Raw genomic sequence first — 15,056 nt, 5'->3', positions numbered from 1 at the left:
CGCAATATGTTGTAGATCTCAAGGAGAAGTTGCGTCAAAAGTTCTAGGTGGAGTCGAAACGTTGACGTACACTCGGAATCCCTTGGCGTTTTCCCCTGAACTTCTCTCTTATCTTCACAGCCCCCGGCCAACAACACTATTGACAGGATTCTCGCCAAGAATTCATTATGACATGGATGCCCTGTCGATCAGTTGATCTTTCAAGGGGGGAACATTACTATTGGAAATTAGCCTTATCTTTGGTGCTTTTGCCAAGGTGGCCAGACATCGACGATGTCGTCTATTCTAAGGTCTATTGAGGCTATGAAAGCTAATGAATTCTGCCTACAGACAGAGTACTTCATCCAATCTGATTGAACTGAGATCCCACTGATCGCCCCGAAAGAAGGCTTACAGCAATACAATATATAAATAGCAACTTCATTCAAAGGAAAAGACACCAAGCCAAGATCATGCAGAACAAAAGGAAGATAATGCAATGCACCTCGACAAAGAATGACACATTCAAATTATGCAACAAAACGCCAGCTCCAAACATCTCCAGGGCAGCAATGCATGAAATCACAACAAGTTTATGCAGAAAACCAGAAACATAAAAGTCTGGGCAGATCCATCCCAAACCCAATCACATCATCGCATCTCACATCATGCGGTAGACCAGATCAGAGGCCAGCTCTGTCGTCAGGTCCAACAAAGCACGAAGACTCTTGGGGGAAGTGGACGTCTCAACCCGCTCCACCTTCGCATCCACAGGCCGCAAAGACGGTGTCGCCGAAACGGAATCGTCTGCCGAATGATACCGTGCCAATTCCTTCACGTTACACGCTGCATAGTGCACCACCAGTCGGCGCAACTCGTTCTCCCGAAGCTGTGTCGCGGACGTTGGCGAGATCGGCTCCAGCCGGGCTGTCTTGGTGTAGGCGTAGTGTACTAGCTCCAGTATCATCTGCGCCTTGGTTGCTGCCAAGCCGTCTAGAATTTGGGAGTCATCTTGATCGGCGGTCTCGAAGACTGCCGACGAGAGGGTAAGAAGATCACGATGCAGCTTTCGGAGGCAAAGCTGGGCGAGAGCGGGGATGAGGTACCGGGTGGCGAAGACGTAGACCTTCGCGTGGAATGTGATATAGGGTAGCTCGGTGCTTGGTGCCTCGACTGGGCTGGGCTTGGAGGTTACTGGCTCGTCATTGTACTGTAGGGATGTGAACTCGTCCCATAGGCTGAGGCCCGGCTCGCAGGGCGAGGAGACTTGATGTTGGGCAAAGGACATGTCGAGCATTGGTCTTTGACGCTGTGTTTGGGTGCTGCTTCTGTCTTGAGTCCAGGAATCTCCCATCGATCCTTCCACGGGTATAGGCTGTTCTTCTGCAGGCGCGGGTTCTTCGGCTGGCTGTTCCCATGACTCAGTCGGTTCTGATTCTGGTACTGGGGCAGGAGCCCGTTCTTCAACCGGCTCTGCTTCTGGCTCTGGGATACGTTCTGGGATAGGATCGGCAGCAACTTTTAGTGGTGGTGTTGATGGCGGCGTAAGGCTGACAGGTTCAGCTAGTGCAGGAAGTTCTTCTTCGACCAGTTCTGTTTGCTTTTTGCCCTTCTTCCCTTTCTTCCCCTTCTTTTCCTTCTTTTCCTTCTTGTTGTTTACCTTGACCTCTTCTGGCTCCCATGACATAGGTTCTTCGGCCGGAGCCGATTCACCCTCGACAGGAGGCACATCCTCAACTGGCTCTGGCGCAGCCTCCGCCTCGTGGTATGTTTCTGGCTCCGGCTCCGCTGCAGAGACTGGAGCTTCAGGCTCTGGAGTCGGCTCGACCTCAGGTTCTGGCGCATGGATTGGAGTAACCGGTTCCTTGACCTCGGCGGGCGCAGTCTCAGACACGGGCGCAGGTACTGGTGGCTCAGGCTCGGGCTCAAGCGCGGACTGATGCACTCCCTGTCCCCGATGGCGATACTGTGGAGGCGGCGACGGGGCCGGAGGTGGCACAGTTGACGCGATTGAACCAGACCGATAATGTTCTCTCCAGGTGGCGGTGCTCGGCGAGCTCTCGACTACTCCAACCCTGTGATCTTCTCGAACCTCCGGACGAGGCACCTTATAATCGCCGGTATATGCATACTCGCAGAAAGCGACAAAGGTTTCAACATCATCTTCTTCTAGAACGGCGATTCGGTGTTTCGACTCCCTCGTCGGACCGTTCATGAGATTATGGAGTGGTTTGGAGACATGTTGAGCGAGCCCCGACTGGATTGTCAGCTTCGTATGTCGTGGACCGACAAGGAAGGTAAATGATGGTGAGTGGATGATACTAGAGATGTTGAATTAGCGGTCTGCTAACATTGTCCCTATAACATAGGCTATACATACCTGGTAAAATCCGGGACAGACTCCATGAGAGCTAATTGATCTTCTGAAGTGTGAAATTATCTACGTTCTAAGATGCAGGGTAGGTCCCATTAAATATTTCACCGTGAATTCCTCAAGACACCGGAAGCGATCTCGGGCGAAGATAGTAGTCTGCTACGTGTGCAGCTGTGATGGGGGGCAGGACCCATTATGCTAACACTAGACCAGATGACTTTTAGATATGCGAAATGGGGCCAAAGGAATTTAGATGTTCTCGTGGTATATCTTCGCCCTACCTATACTCTCGATATCCTAATGGTTTCTCCCAATTCGAATGACTACCCACCTCATTTGAACCATTTGAATGCCATCCAGCTATCGCCGAGACAAAAAAAAAACAACGCAGAATAGCCATACAGAGCAGCCATACAGGACAGCTGGCGTTAACTGGATCCTGGATCGTCCAATTGTCGGGTGATGTTGGCGTCAGCAGGTTTGTGCCCAATCCCCAGCCTCGAGAAAACCCAATCTGTGGCCTCACTGGTTGATTTGCTCCTGGGAGCTCCATCTGTGAATTGGGAGCTTCACTTATTTTCTATTTTGATTTGTCTTGGGGATATCTTGAATATCTTGAATGTAGCGGTCAACGGCTGTACAACGGGGCCCTAAAAAGGTACCCGTACCTAATGAGGTATACCGAGGCTGGGACAACATTCAATGATATTTACAAAAATAGGCACTCTTCTGCTAGTTGAGTGTATTTCTTGCCCCTCTTTTCCTAAACACAACCTTATACTAAAAATCAACTCCATATAATTGGCATACAATATTCTCCCAATGTATAAGAGCAGCGTCTATCCAGATATATTCCCAAATCCAATAATACACAAAGAACCCACATATCAACTACTATGCATCAACCTAATCTCCGTATTCCCAGGCTCCCACTCCCTCAACCCTTCCCCAACGCTATACCAAAACCGCAAACGAATGCACTCCATCCTTGCAGCCTCCAAATCCCCCTTCTCAAGCGCCTCCCCAAGACTCTCCACACACCTCACAATCCTCCCCTCATTCTCCTTCTTCAGCGCATTGATTTGCGCCTCCGCCTCAGCAGACGCCCCAACCTCTTCAATGGTCTCCTGCACCTCCATAACCTCCATCAGCGTCTCGGCGTCAAGCGCATGCTTAGTCGACGCGTCTTCCGCCGTCACATCGATTCCGTGCCATTCCCGTAGAATGTACTGTGCACGCTGTAGCGGGTCCAGCAGTGTCCGGTACGCTTCGTTGATTCGTGCAGAGAGAGCCTCGGCTTGCTGCTTCTCCACTCCGTTGGGGTATTTGTCTGGGTGGACGAGGCCTTGTAGTTGGAGGAATTCGCGGCGAAGGTCACTGGTTGAGATTGCGAATGGGGAGGCCGGTGGTGGGCCTGCTGGTAGCGTTTGGGGGAAGATTGTGTAGTGGTTGGTGATGTCTGGCGCGCCGGCGAGGGTTGTTTTGGTTGTTTCTGTTGGTGAGGTTTCTGTTGAGGCAGAGCGGCGGTTTGTCATCGGTGTCTGTATCATAAGAGTTTGGCGTGTTGGGAGGGTAGCTAGTCCTCGCGCTGACTGGCGATATTGGCAGAGTATGCATGCATCTTGGCTGTTCGATACCGAGTAGGTTGGTCGCGAGAGAGGCCGTGGGATTGCTGTGCGACAGAGATTTGCAATTCTCTGCGAACGGAAAGCCATGACTAGGTAGTGTTTTACCAAGGTTATGGTCAAGGCAAGACCTGTATAACTTCAAAAGCCGATAAAAAGCCCTCGGCATACCGCTTTACGTCATCCCCGCATTTGGCACGTGACCAGGAACTATTTGATAGAGACTGAGAGGATATGAAGCTGGGTATTCGACAGATTTGATTCGACGAATCACAGCCTGTTCTTTCAGTTATATACAATTCGAGGCATACGAGAGACAATCCAAGAGCCAATGTATGAATTTGAATCATTCAATCCCCCAAAGCTTCACTGTACGATCGTGACCGCAGCTGGCAATCCACTTAGCATCGTCACTGATATCCGTGCTGAGAACGTTGCCCGAGTGGCCGCTCAGCGACTTCACGAGGGACCAGTCATCCGCACTGAAAATGTTGACACTCTTATCAAATCCACTACTCACAAAGAATGTGCCCGATTTCTTCGGCGAGGGCGCTTCTGCTTTATCAGCAGCTGGAGCGCCATCGATGTCCATCCCGCCATCTGTAGAAGGCAAGAATGAGGCAGCCTCTGCACCCTTGTACCAGCGGAGATCTGATATCACACTCTTATGCGCACCAATTCCACCCGGCTCCCTATTATTTCGCATGTCCCAGCATTTGACCCAGCCATCACCAGAACCAGAGAGCACCCGATAACCATCAACACCCCAGTCCATAGCGTAGATCTCACGAATGTGGCCCTGGAGGAGCATCACGTTTTTCCCTGTCCGTAGATCCCAGATACGTCCGATGCTGTCGAATCCACCAGTAGCCACGAGAGAACCATCGTTGTTAAACGACACTGCATATACCTCTCGTGAATGGCCTTCTTGTAGGAGCAGCTCGGTTGCCCTTTCGATATCCCACAACCTCCATGAGTTATCGAAAGACGCCGATGCTGCATATCGACCCGAAGGGTGGAACTCGGTACGGCATACACGCGCTGTGTGGCCAGATAACGTAACCAGCGGCTTTTCTTGATCAAGAGCCCAAAGATTGAGATCTCCTTCGCCGCCTCCAGAGATCAAATTGACAGTCGAGGGTGAGACATTCGAGCTAGGTAGAGTGGCACCGGGGAACCACGACAAACCACCCACTCGATCCGTATGGGCCTTGAAAGTCGCTTTTTCTTCCAGGTCGGGCACGCCGAGCAATTTGATCTCACCGCTCCAGTTTCCAGCAGCGATTGTCTGTCCATCCGGCGCAAATCGACAAATGCTAACCGGACGATCGCCAGCAATCTGAGATCCGTAAAGATCGAAACCTCGTAGCTTCTCCTTGACAGCTTTTCGATGCTTGACATGCGTTCGAAGTGTGATTGTTGATTCGTCCCTGAGCCGGGCCACTCGAGCCTTTGCGCGCGGCAAAGAATAGCACGCAATATCTTTCCGGGCCTCGAGTAAATCATGTCCGCCGTCTGTATAGAATTCTTCTTGTTGTTCCTCCCCCTCCTCTTCCGCTTCTTCCATTTCTACCTCGACTCCGCCTTGTGTCTCCGCCATGTCGGTCAACAGTTCACGTAGACGATCGCGTCGCTCTGATGGTCCTTCACCAAATAGCGTAATGGGTTCCCCGAGCTCTCGTAGTCGTACGCGCACTCGTGTGTCATCTGTTGGAACCACCATCGCTGCTGCTCTCCGTTTCCGCTCGAATTGCGATAGAATTGCGGAGGCCCGCTCAGTTGGGATACCCCCTGCGGTAGAGGGCATATCGTAGTCTTGTTCCATGGCTAATGTTTTATTAGTAGGCTGCAACCAAAAGTTGTTCGATAACGACTTACGAAGATCGGCATAGCTGATGCCCATGTCTGTGTCCTCCGTCTCCTCGACATAAGCTTGTCGCGATGGGTGCATCATTTTGGGTAACTTGGAAGCTTGTGCTTCTCTGGTAGCTTAGAGGACAAATTAAGAAGGCTTTGCGCTTGGGTAAAAAAAGGAATTGGGGTATCGCGTAGCGAAGAGAAAACAAAAAGGTTGGCGGGAGAAGATGTTGCAGGCGGCAGAATTGATAGAGGTTGGCGGTATAGCATTGAAGAGCGTACAAGCTGAGATCAGATCCAATTATGGTTGCATTTAACTACACGTATGAAGGATATTCGAATCCATTCTCTTGTTTTATCTTATTTTCTTCATATATAAAGTCCAACCCTGTGCAGTTTCGCCATTTCTGCCTGAGAAATCTGGTATCCACGAAAAATCAATGACGCCAGGCGGTCGGGCGATAAGGATCTTATCCGGTTGAGATTCATGCAGCTCCTTGATTTTGGGCTTTTTTAATTCTTTCTTTATACCTCTTTTTTTACTCTGTTCCTCTCGCTCGAAAATAGCCCATTCTCCAGGGATCTATACATAACCCCCAAGACTTGCGATGATCCCGCCAAGTCTTTCGTGTAGAGCCTGCAGTTCCGCCTGCAGTAGCCTACAAGCCATCGTTCGAGACGGTGTCTATTCGATCTCCACCAATCCGAACACATACACACCCTCACTGTTCAAAACTCAACATGTCCGCTTCTCATCCCACACCACAAGAGCCAGACTAGACACCCGTTTGAGCCTGAACCTAACCCGCCAACCCTCCCGCCGAGCCTTCCACGCAACCCCAACAACTAATTTCGAAAAACCCTCAAAACTCTCTTATCGTGTCGCCGTCTCCTCCTCCGGCAAAGGCCGTCGCTTCCACCCCATTAAAAATGCATACAATTTCGACCCCACCGGAGACGCTCTAGGCGTCTCAAAGGACAAGAACTCTGTCAGCCGCCGTCGCAACCGCCCAGACTCAGGCGAAGACGCCTTCTTCGTCTCCCGCATCGGAGACCGCATCTCAGACCACCAAGATACAAACGCCGAAGCTGTCGCTTTCGGCGTCGCAGATGGTGTAGGCGGCTGGACAGAATCCCGTGTCGACCCTGCAGATTTCTCACACGGCTTGTGTAACTACATGGCGCACACCGCGCAGACTTGGCACGAGCCCGCCGAGCGCTTGCGCCCCAAATACCTCCTGCAGGCCGGATATGACCAAGTCGTGGCAGATTCGACAATCCGCGCAGGTGGGAGTACGGCCTCTGTTGGCGTCGCGCTGCCGGATGGACGAGTCGAATTGGCCAATTTGGGTGATTCGGGCTCAGTGTTGTTGAGGAAAGCGGCGGTGCATCATTACTCAGTTCCGCAGACGCATGGCTTCAATACCCCGTTCCAGCTCAGCGTGATCCCACCCCGTATGCGCGCCCAGGCGTCTGTCTTTGGCGGGGCGTTTTTGGAGGATTTCCCCCGTGATGCGTCTGTTACCAATGTGCAGATGCAACATGGGGATGTGCTTATCATTGCTACCGATGGCGTTTTTGATAATCTCAACAATCAGGATATCCTCAAGCTCGTCACGAGTCGTATGGTCATGACTGGGGCCTGGACGGCTACCGAGTCTGGCGTTGGGGTTTCGGAGAACCTGCGTGCGCTGGCTGCGCCGGGTGGATTGGTTGATGCTCTTCCTACTCCAACGGGCTCGCCGCTTTCCAAAGACCCGGCTAATACCGAGTCCGGACCTGAGGATGGAGTCACGTTGCAGTCTGTTCTCGCGGCGACGATTGCCGGCGAGGCGAAAATTGCTAGTGTCGACTATCGCCGTGATGGGCCCTTTGCCAAGGAGGCTCAGCGCTACTACCCCGGTGACTATTACCGCGGCGGGAAAGTTGATGATATCTGCGTTGTGGTTGTCATCGCTATCGATGATACTGTTTCTGCGGATATTGCCTGATTTGGACAGGAAAGCTGGAGATTTCATATCGGCGTCATGCTTCCTTTTGTTTCCGAGCATGATGTATAACTGCATGCATATATAGAAGGCGTGGGGGTTTTTGATTTTGCAAAGAGGCACATAAGCATTTTATGCTCCCCCGATACCTTGACGACATTCAAATAGAGATTTTATAGAGATAACCGAACTGCATGGATTTCAACTTTTGGAGACTACATTGTTTATTAATTTACTGAACAACCATTATGGATCCTTGTATTCAAGAGCTCAATACATGCAGAGAAGAGATAGCCTCTTCATTGCCCTTGGGGACCTTTGTGTTCATTTCCATGTCATAACACAACTTTCCAATACTCTGGGGGCCCAATTCGGTGACCTTGATAGTCAGATCACTGAACTTCTGGGAAAGATCCAGACCCAGCTAACTCCAATGCTCCATGGCCACACAGATGTACAGAAGCTTAAAAAAGAACAATCACATTTTCAATTGATCCAAAGAAGCCTTGCTGGTTGGTCCAGCCCCGTATCCCATTGCATTGGCAGGTGACAAAAAAGAGAAAAAAAAGAAACAAACCGGCAGAACCGCGTGGATTGAAACAGAGACAAAGAAGAGAACATGAATGAGAGCGCAAATGGATAAAAAGAAAAACAGACATCGCAGAGTCGTGATTCTTAGACCACTTAAGCAGCAGCCTCGGACTTCTCCTCGGTCTTCTCCTCGGTGGGCTCCTCAACTGCCTTCTCCTCCTCGGGCTTTTCTTCCGTCTCAGGCTCAGGGGCCTTCTCATCCGCATCGGGCATTGGGGAATCAACATCCTTAGTCGATTTGGATTCGGGTTCCTTTTCTTCTTCTGTCTCCAGCTTGGGGGTTTCGGCGCCATCCTCCTCCTTGGAGCCGTTGGCGGCGGGCTTCTCATCCTTGTCCGCCGGGCCGGGAGTGTCCGCGTCCAAAATGTTCTTCCAGCTAGACAAAATGTTCATGGCACGGTGACGGAAGTTGAACTCCTCATCCCGGGGAATCGAGTTGAGCTTGACAATCATCTTTAGGACCTTGTTAATCTTGGTCGAACGGATGATCGACACCTCCAAGTCCGAGTGCTTCTCCAACTTGTCAAAGTAGCTGGCCATATTGGCCATTTCATCTTCCTTGGGGGGTTGGTCACGGGAGATGAAACCTTTCTGGAGCTTGTGACGGAGGAACAAAACTGTAAGGTATAAGCTGGCCTGATCGAACTCATCGGGGGAGAAGGGGGTTCGCGTACTCTCTTTCTCCTTTTTCTTTCTAAGCTCCTCTGGGTCAATGGGCTTTTCGGATTCCTTAGCATCAGCACTGTCTCCTTCCTCGCTAGCAGCGGGAGCAGCCTTGCCCTTCTTGGCGGGTGCCTTCTTGGCCTTGCTGGCTGGGGTCTTCTTTTCCTCGGCGGGAGCCTTGGGGGTGGTCAACTTCAGCTTTGTGTTGGACTTGGGAGTCTTAGCGGGCTGTAATTTTGTGAGATGAGCTTGATCAACATCAAAATGATCCTGTAACACATACCTTTTCAGCTTCGGCATCGGTCTCAGCATCCTTCTTGCGCTTCTTAGAAGGAGCTTTGGACTTCTTGGAGTCATCCGCGTCCTCCATTTCAATGTCAGTCTCAGCGCCCTTACTCTTGCGCTTGCCCTTCTTGGCCTCCTTTGCGGCCTTGGCAGCTGCTTTCTCCGCTTCCTGGGCTTCAAATTCAGCCTCTTCCTGGTCAATAGCTGCCTGGTGGTCGTTCAGGAGCTTCTTGAAGTACTGGAGGTTATGGCCCTCGGATGCAACCTTGTAGGCATTGATGAGTGATTTAGTTTTATTCTTCTCGGAGATGTTTTTGCACTCGGCAGGGTCGAGGGGAGTCAAATTGGTATTGGGAACCCAAGCGCTGTCAAAAGATAGTCAGTAGGAAGTTCGCGTCTGGTGTAGAGGCCGCGCGGATGTCGACTCACAATTCATTGGTCTCGAAGAACATAACAGGGAAGGTACGCTCGTGGGCGCGTCTGCCGCCGTCACCATAGTCGCCTTTGTAGGATCCGTCCTTTTGCATGGCGGTAACGGGACGAGTTTCAAGCAGGCTGGGAGGCAGAATACTCTCGTCACAGATGATGGCAGGCCAGGGCGCATAACTGCGCAGGCGGGCAAGGTAAGTTTGGCCCGGCTTAGCATCCAGGTGGGTGATACGGCTCTGGGATTTCTTGCGGCTCAGCTTCTGGGTGGCACCGGTGGAGGTGCGGCGGTTCTTGGGGGACTTTTTCGCAGAGGCAGGGGTTCCGTTGGCCTCCGCGGGCGCAGCAGCTTCTGCGTCGGCAGGTGCAGCTTCGGCAGTTTCGCCACCGGCCTTGGCCTCAGGGGCTTCGTCAGAGGAAGCAGGCTTATCAGCCTCAGCTTCAGCGTCCGTCTTCTTGTCGGTCGCAGCTTCAGGCTCTGGAAGAGACAGTGGGTTAGTGTCGCACAGAAACAGGATGCCCCGACCGGGGAACAACGTGGAGATATGGAGGCGCAAAACGATGGATCGATATCAATTAATCCATGCTTACCGGCAGGCTTCTCTTGCGATACAGTCACATCCTCAGACTTCTTCTCGGAGTCGGGATTCTCAGCAACGCGCTCAGGCTGATCGCCCTCGGGGGCAGAGACAGGGGTATCGTCAGCCATAATGGCAAGCTGGGATGGGATAAGTTAGAATTCACTAAGCGATTGCTAGATTGAAGCTGGGATAGGTGGTGGAGGAGCTTCCAGGGGATGGTAGGAGATGTGGAGAAGAGAGAGAGAGAGAGTCGCGAAAGGCGCGGGAACTTCAAAGACGCGTCTGAGAACGGACAACCCAATGACGCCACACCTTTTCTTCACCCACAACAAGAGTTGATGAATTGGAGCTCGTTTGTTTCGCTCTTTGGATTTGAACTCCCTGAAGAGGATTTGGGCAAGGCAGGGGGTTGCACAATGCACAGGGTCTCTGAATACGTACCTGAAGTGTATCACAATAGGCGAGGTGACGGGAAGATTCAATTGCTCATTCAAGTGGAATATGATCAACTCCTAGGCGTGAAGAGGAAGTGTGGTCGGTGGTGGGATGGCCTGGGATAGGCAGATGAGATATAAAGCGAAGGAACGACTGAGAGTCTGATGTCTTTTGATATCTTGCTGGCAGATAGGTACATAGCAAAAGAATCCATAGACCTGTCCAGGACTTTCTCGCTGTATGCCTTCACAATATACGCACAAAAGCAATTGCCAATTAGGATTGGCAACTTGGTGATTTGACGGTATATTGTCTTTGAATATCGCCCAGCTTCTCATTCATTCACAGATGGCATATGATACCTCTGGTATATGATACCGTGAAGTGCCAAGAGACGTGTATACCTCGAATCACGATAGTTACGATATTCACGATATTCGGGGCATGGCTGGACACGTGCGGATGAACCTGGCATTCGTCAGAGATGATTTCAACTGCGAATTTGATTCAAACCAGGTGAAAAAGTGACGTGTTCCTTTTCCTATTGCCACATCGTAAAGCTCGAGGCTCAGGAAGATTGCGACCTTTGTGCATACCTCGACATGACCTTACATTAATCACTCGTGTCGGACATCGGCGACGTCGCCGGCGATCACGTTTCAATGTGATTTAGCACATTTATATTGGATGGGCTGGTGATTAGTACTGGGGGCGAATCCGAGGGACAAATGGAATAAATCAAAACGGGGGTTCTTGTTCAACGCATCTAAACTTCTGTTGTAAGCGCAATGTCCAGCTCTGAGTCTTTCTAGGGGGGTTTTATATTTTGGATCTGAAAGGAATATATGAAGTTTGCCTAATGCGATATTTGTACAAATAGAACTGACGGTAAATCGCCAAAGGCTTTGTTTCAGCTCCCTTGTATCTACAGCTCTGGCCAAATCAGAAATCAAACCTCTACTCTTTTATGATAATACGTGTAGCTCTTAATAATACATATGATCACAGTAAGCTCGAAAGTCTACGGTGCGACACTAAGAGCAAAATCGAAGGACTCTGAGTTCTAGGATAGGGATATAAGAAATGGTAATCAAGGCATCAAATATTATCTATACATAAAGAATCCCGTGTACCCACCAAGCATCCAAAATGATTTGAACTGATACAGGATATATATCGAGATCAAGTCTAATAAGTGACCAGGGTCAGAAGTGCATAGTTTCGAGCACGTATCGGCATTTACGCCGCTGGTCCACCCGGCTAGCCTTAACAAAGCCCACTTGATACCAAACGAGAACTGCCAGTCTTGAATATCCTCAGCCCATAGGCCTGGGACGGGCTCAGAACTGGAGGATGACATAGGAGAGAGCTTATGGTCCGAGTCGGTATCAGACTCGGCGTCGGCTTCTGAATTGGTTCCGGATGTAATAGAGCAATTGCTCTGCTTCTTTGTGCTTTGAGTTAGATATTGAGCGGAGGTTGAAGAGCTTCACAAATACCCGCACTCGAGTGTGGAGAGGATGACTGGATTCCCGGCTTGCAGATGACATCTTGAGTGTCATTTCGACGCGTTGGCCCCATATTTTGAAACGAAGCTTATTGGCCTCACATCGAGCTGCTAGCGAGCACGACTCGTTGCTGAAGTCCGTCCAAGAGTTGAACCTCTCCAGAACGTCCAAGCAAGAGCTGAAGAGCCCCGTCAGTCCTAGAATTCCAACAGGTTCCATTTTGTCTTTGCCTTTGATAGTACTTCCCAGGGTATTGTATTAACTGTAATATTGTAAAAAAAAACTGCTACAATTAGATTTTATCTCAACCCCAGCACTGCCTGATGGGTTTGTGTTGGCATTACATGCAACTTTCATGATTGCCATCTCAATAGACCACTAAGCCTGTCAGACTGTCAGACTGTTGGAAGATTAGATATTCTGAGCACCGCCGCGGATACCGGGGTAATTTCCTCAGGTCTACTCCCGTCGTATTCTCGCTGACGTGGTCACTAGGCTGTGTGAATTCGGGTGATCTTCTTCTTCCTGTTGGTTACTGCACAGCTGCGCCATGGAGACAAAGATAATCTCGGGGAGCCGCAACTTGAAGCGGCATGACCGTCAACATCATTACAGAGACTTTTCTTGGATACTTTTTCAGATACTTGTCTTTCAGGTCTTGGAAAATAAAAGGGTTCTTGCATAAAAATATATGGCTTAGGTATAGAGGGAGACACCAGGCGACGCGTTGACAGAGAGGTAACAATAGGAGGTCCATATACACAGATTATAAACCAGAGGGCTGGTTGGGTTTCATACAGGGTATTAAATTCTAAAAGACGCTGAATCCAAAGTCGAATCATGAAATGCCAAACCTTGGTAAGAGGAGTGGACTCAGATGCCATGTGCTGAAGCACTTTCACTCGCGTGGTCTTCTTCAGTGACATCAAGAAGTGAGGGTTCCGGTTTATGAATCTGGACAAGGCAAAGGAAGTAGTCTTCCAGTGGCAAGAGATTGAGCAGCACTCTATTAAAATACCACCCCAAGACACATACCACAGCTCCCGCAACAGCATCGAGAATGAAATGGTTGGCTGTGGCAACAATGGCCACCAGGATGGTGAACGGATATAGGAAGCCAAGTATGACGCAAGCAAGGCGGCGCCACGATGGGAGTTCCAGTCTTAGGGCACGGGTCAGCCTAGTACGCAGGATTGTGCGCCGGTGGTGCTGTGGCAGAGGGATTATTATCAATGTGAGGCCGATCATTAGAGAATAGCCGAAATGCAAGGAAGGCATTGCCGCTTGGTAAGAGTCAGTCAAGGACCTATGACGAGCATTCGGGTCAGACAACACTTACCATATTGATTACAGAAGCGGTTTTCCGTCCAAACACTGCCCGATCCATTAATACCATGCACCGTGTCCACGAACCCATAACTGCGAGCTAAATCCGCGTCTTGGCCATCAGCGGTTGTGTCACTCAGTAGCCGAGGCGGCATGCAAGGCCAAAGAGTGAAAACCACAAATGCGAGAAGATTGCACACGGCCAAAGTCCGCCGGCGCGCCTGATATAAAAGAGGACCTGCAGGTGAACCGCTCATAGCACCCTTAGGTTTTCCGGGCTGGGCCTCATCGATCCGATTCCGCACGGTAGTATAGTAATAGAGCCAGACGAGGAACGCGATGGTTCCGGGGATGTGTATAAAGGAGTATATCCGATTGATCCAGGACATAACAAGGGGGCGGCGAAGGTAGTGTCTTTGAATCAAGGTTTCCCAGAACATACCCAGTCTCTCCTCGATCACGATCAGTTGCAATGCATGTCTCCTCGCAACATCGACGGTGTCATCCTTAAGAGTCACAGCGGTAAAAGCGCGACCGAGCTGATACGTCTGCATAGATTGTGAGCTTCCCCCTCTTGAAAATATTGACACAGAATCACAGGTAGTAGAGAGTGGGTACCCCATAAACAATAAGTAAATAAGAAATCAACATACCCAGTAAACCAAAGCCCAATACCAACATTCCACCAAAAAAGGAAACTTTCGGAGCAATCGACTGAGCAAGCGGTCTTGGAACACGATAGTATTCGGCGATGACACCTCAAAGGTCAAGCCTAGGAGTCCAACCTGTCGCTTGTGCCATCGATCTTCCGCTTGTGGTGAGTGGGACCGAGAGCCCAGTAAGTCCTTTGTCGATTGGCTTGAGTATCCCGACTCCAAAGAATCAGATGAGACTCGTCGAAGGTTTGAGTTCCGTCGAGTATTGTACCGAGTCGAGGAATCGACAGAGCGGTTAATCCAGGTACCTCCAAACAAGAGAACAATCACCACCAGAGGTTCTATAACCACCCCAGCTCCCATTATGGATATCAACCAAAGGAACCAGTACGGTTTTTTTTTGTTTTTTTTTTTTTTTTCAAATAGAAAATGGAAGAAAAAGATGCTCTGATAGTCTATCAGAAAGTATAGGAATGATGAATATGTACCTGAGAGGGGCGGATATGGCCTTTTTGATCAAAATAATGCCCAAGGCAGGTGCTGGGCAGGCAAGGGCGGATGTCACCGGAATCAACTGCATAAATCTCCTCTTCTTTGCTTTTCGACTGGCCAATATTATACGATCTTTCGAATGTACATGTGATCTCTTACCATATTGGCATATAATCAATGCCCAAGGCATAATTTGTAACTGGTATCCAGTACTTGTGTTATAGTTGGGGATGTCTCTATAGAAGAGGTACACAGTACTTCCAGGTCCTC

General features: G+C 50.1%; 7 protein-coding genes across 7 annotated transcripts; 1 reads left to right on the top strand and 6 right to left on the bottom strand.

The window, feature by feature from the left end:
• Positions 1-640: 640 nt before the first annotated feature.
• Positions 641-2,385, bottom strand: N7447_009172 (uncharacterized protein; the record flags this gene model as incomplete). The annotated part of the gene is made up of 2 exons (XM_057233434.1): positions 641-2,300; positions 2,360-2,385. 2 exons carry the CDS (start codon positions 2,383-2,385, stop codon positions 641-643), a joined length of 1,686 nt encoding a protein of 561 aa, XP_057082976.1.
• An 855-nt stretch (positions 2,386-3,240) lies between these two features.
• Positions 3,241-3,888, bottom strand: N7447_009171 (J-type chaperone JAC1; the record flags this gene model as incomplete). The annotated part of the gene is made up of 1 exon (XM_057233433.1): positions 3,241-3,888. One exon carries the CDS (start codon positions 3,886-3,888, stop codon positions 3,241-3,243), a length of 648 nt encoding a protein of 215 aa, XP_057082975.1.
• A 436-nt stretch (positions 3,889-4,324) lies between these two features.
• Positions 4,325-5,932, bottom strand: N7447_009170 (putative pre-mRNA splicing factor; the record flags this gene model as incomplete). The annotated part of the gene is made up of 1 exon (XM_057233432.1): positions 4,325-5,932. One exon carries the CDS (start codon positions 5,930-5,932, stop codon positions 4,325-4,327), a length of 1,608 nt encoding a protein of 535 aa, XP_057082974.1.
• Positions 5,933-6,443: 511 nt separating this feature from the next.
• ppmA (type 2C protein phosphatase PTC7) lies at positions 6,444-7,826 on the top strand (the record flags this gene model as incomplete). Its single annotated transcript, XM_057233431.1, has 1 exon — positions 6,444-7,826. One exon carries the CDS (start codon positions 6,444-6,446, stop codon positions 7,824-7,826), a length of 1,383 nt encoding a protein of 460 aa, XP_057082973.1.
• Positions 7,827-8,507: 681 nt separating this feature from the next.
• On the bottom strand, positions 8,508-10,497 carry N7447_009168 (uncharacterized protein; the record flags this gene model as incomplete). The annotated part of the gene is made up of 4 exons (XM_057233430.1): positions 8,508-9,305; positions 9,361-9,727; positions 9,792-10,266; positions 10,380-10,497. The coding sequence occupies 4 exons, from the start codon at positions 10,495-10,497 to the stop codon at positions 8,508-8,510; spliced, it is 1,758 nt and encodes a 585-aa protein (XP_057082972.1).
• A 1,328-nt stretch (positions 10,498-11,825) lies between these two features.
• Positions 11,826-12,531, bottom strand: N7447_009167 (uncharacterized protein; the record flags this gene model as incomplete). Its single annotated transcript, XM_057233429.1, has 3 exons — positions 11,826-11,867; positions 12,048-12,251; positions 12,304-12,531. 3 exons carry the CDS (start codon positions 12,529-12,531, stop codon positions 11,826-11,828), a joined length of 474 nt encoding a protein of 157 aa, XP_057082971.1.
• A 654-nt stretch (positions 12,532-13,185) lies between these two features.
• Positions 13,186-14,657, bottom strand: N7447_009166 (phosphatase PAP2 family protein; the record flags this gene model as incomplete). Its single annotated transcript, XM_057233428.1, has 3 exons — positions 13,186-13,595; positions 13,652-14,186; positions 14,292-14,657. 3 exons carry the CDS (start codon positions 14,655-14,657, stop codon positions 13,186-13,188), a joined length of 1,311 nt encoding a protein of 436 aa, XP_057082970.1.
• Positions 14,658-15,056: the final 399 nt, after the last annotated feature.

Source organism: Penicillium robsamsonii (assembly GCF_028829455.1).
Source record: "Penicillium robsamsonii strain IBT 29466 chromosome Unknown utg000005l_segment0_segment0, whole genome shotgun sequence".
NCBI classification, from domain to species: Eukaryota; Fungi; Ascomycota; class Eurotiomycetes; order Eurotiales; family Aspergillaceae; genus Penicillium; species Penicillium robsamsonii.
Note: the sequence above shows the minus strand (reverse complement) of the source record. Positions and strands in the feature narration are given on the sequence as shown.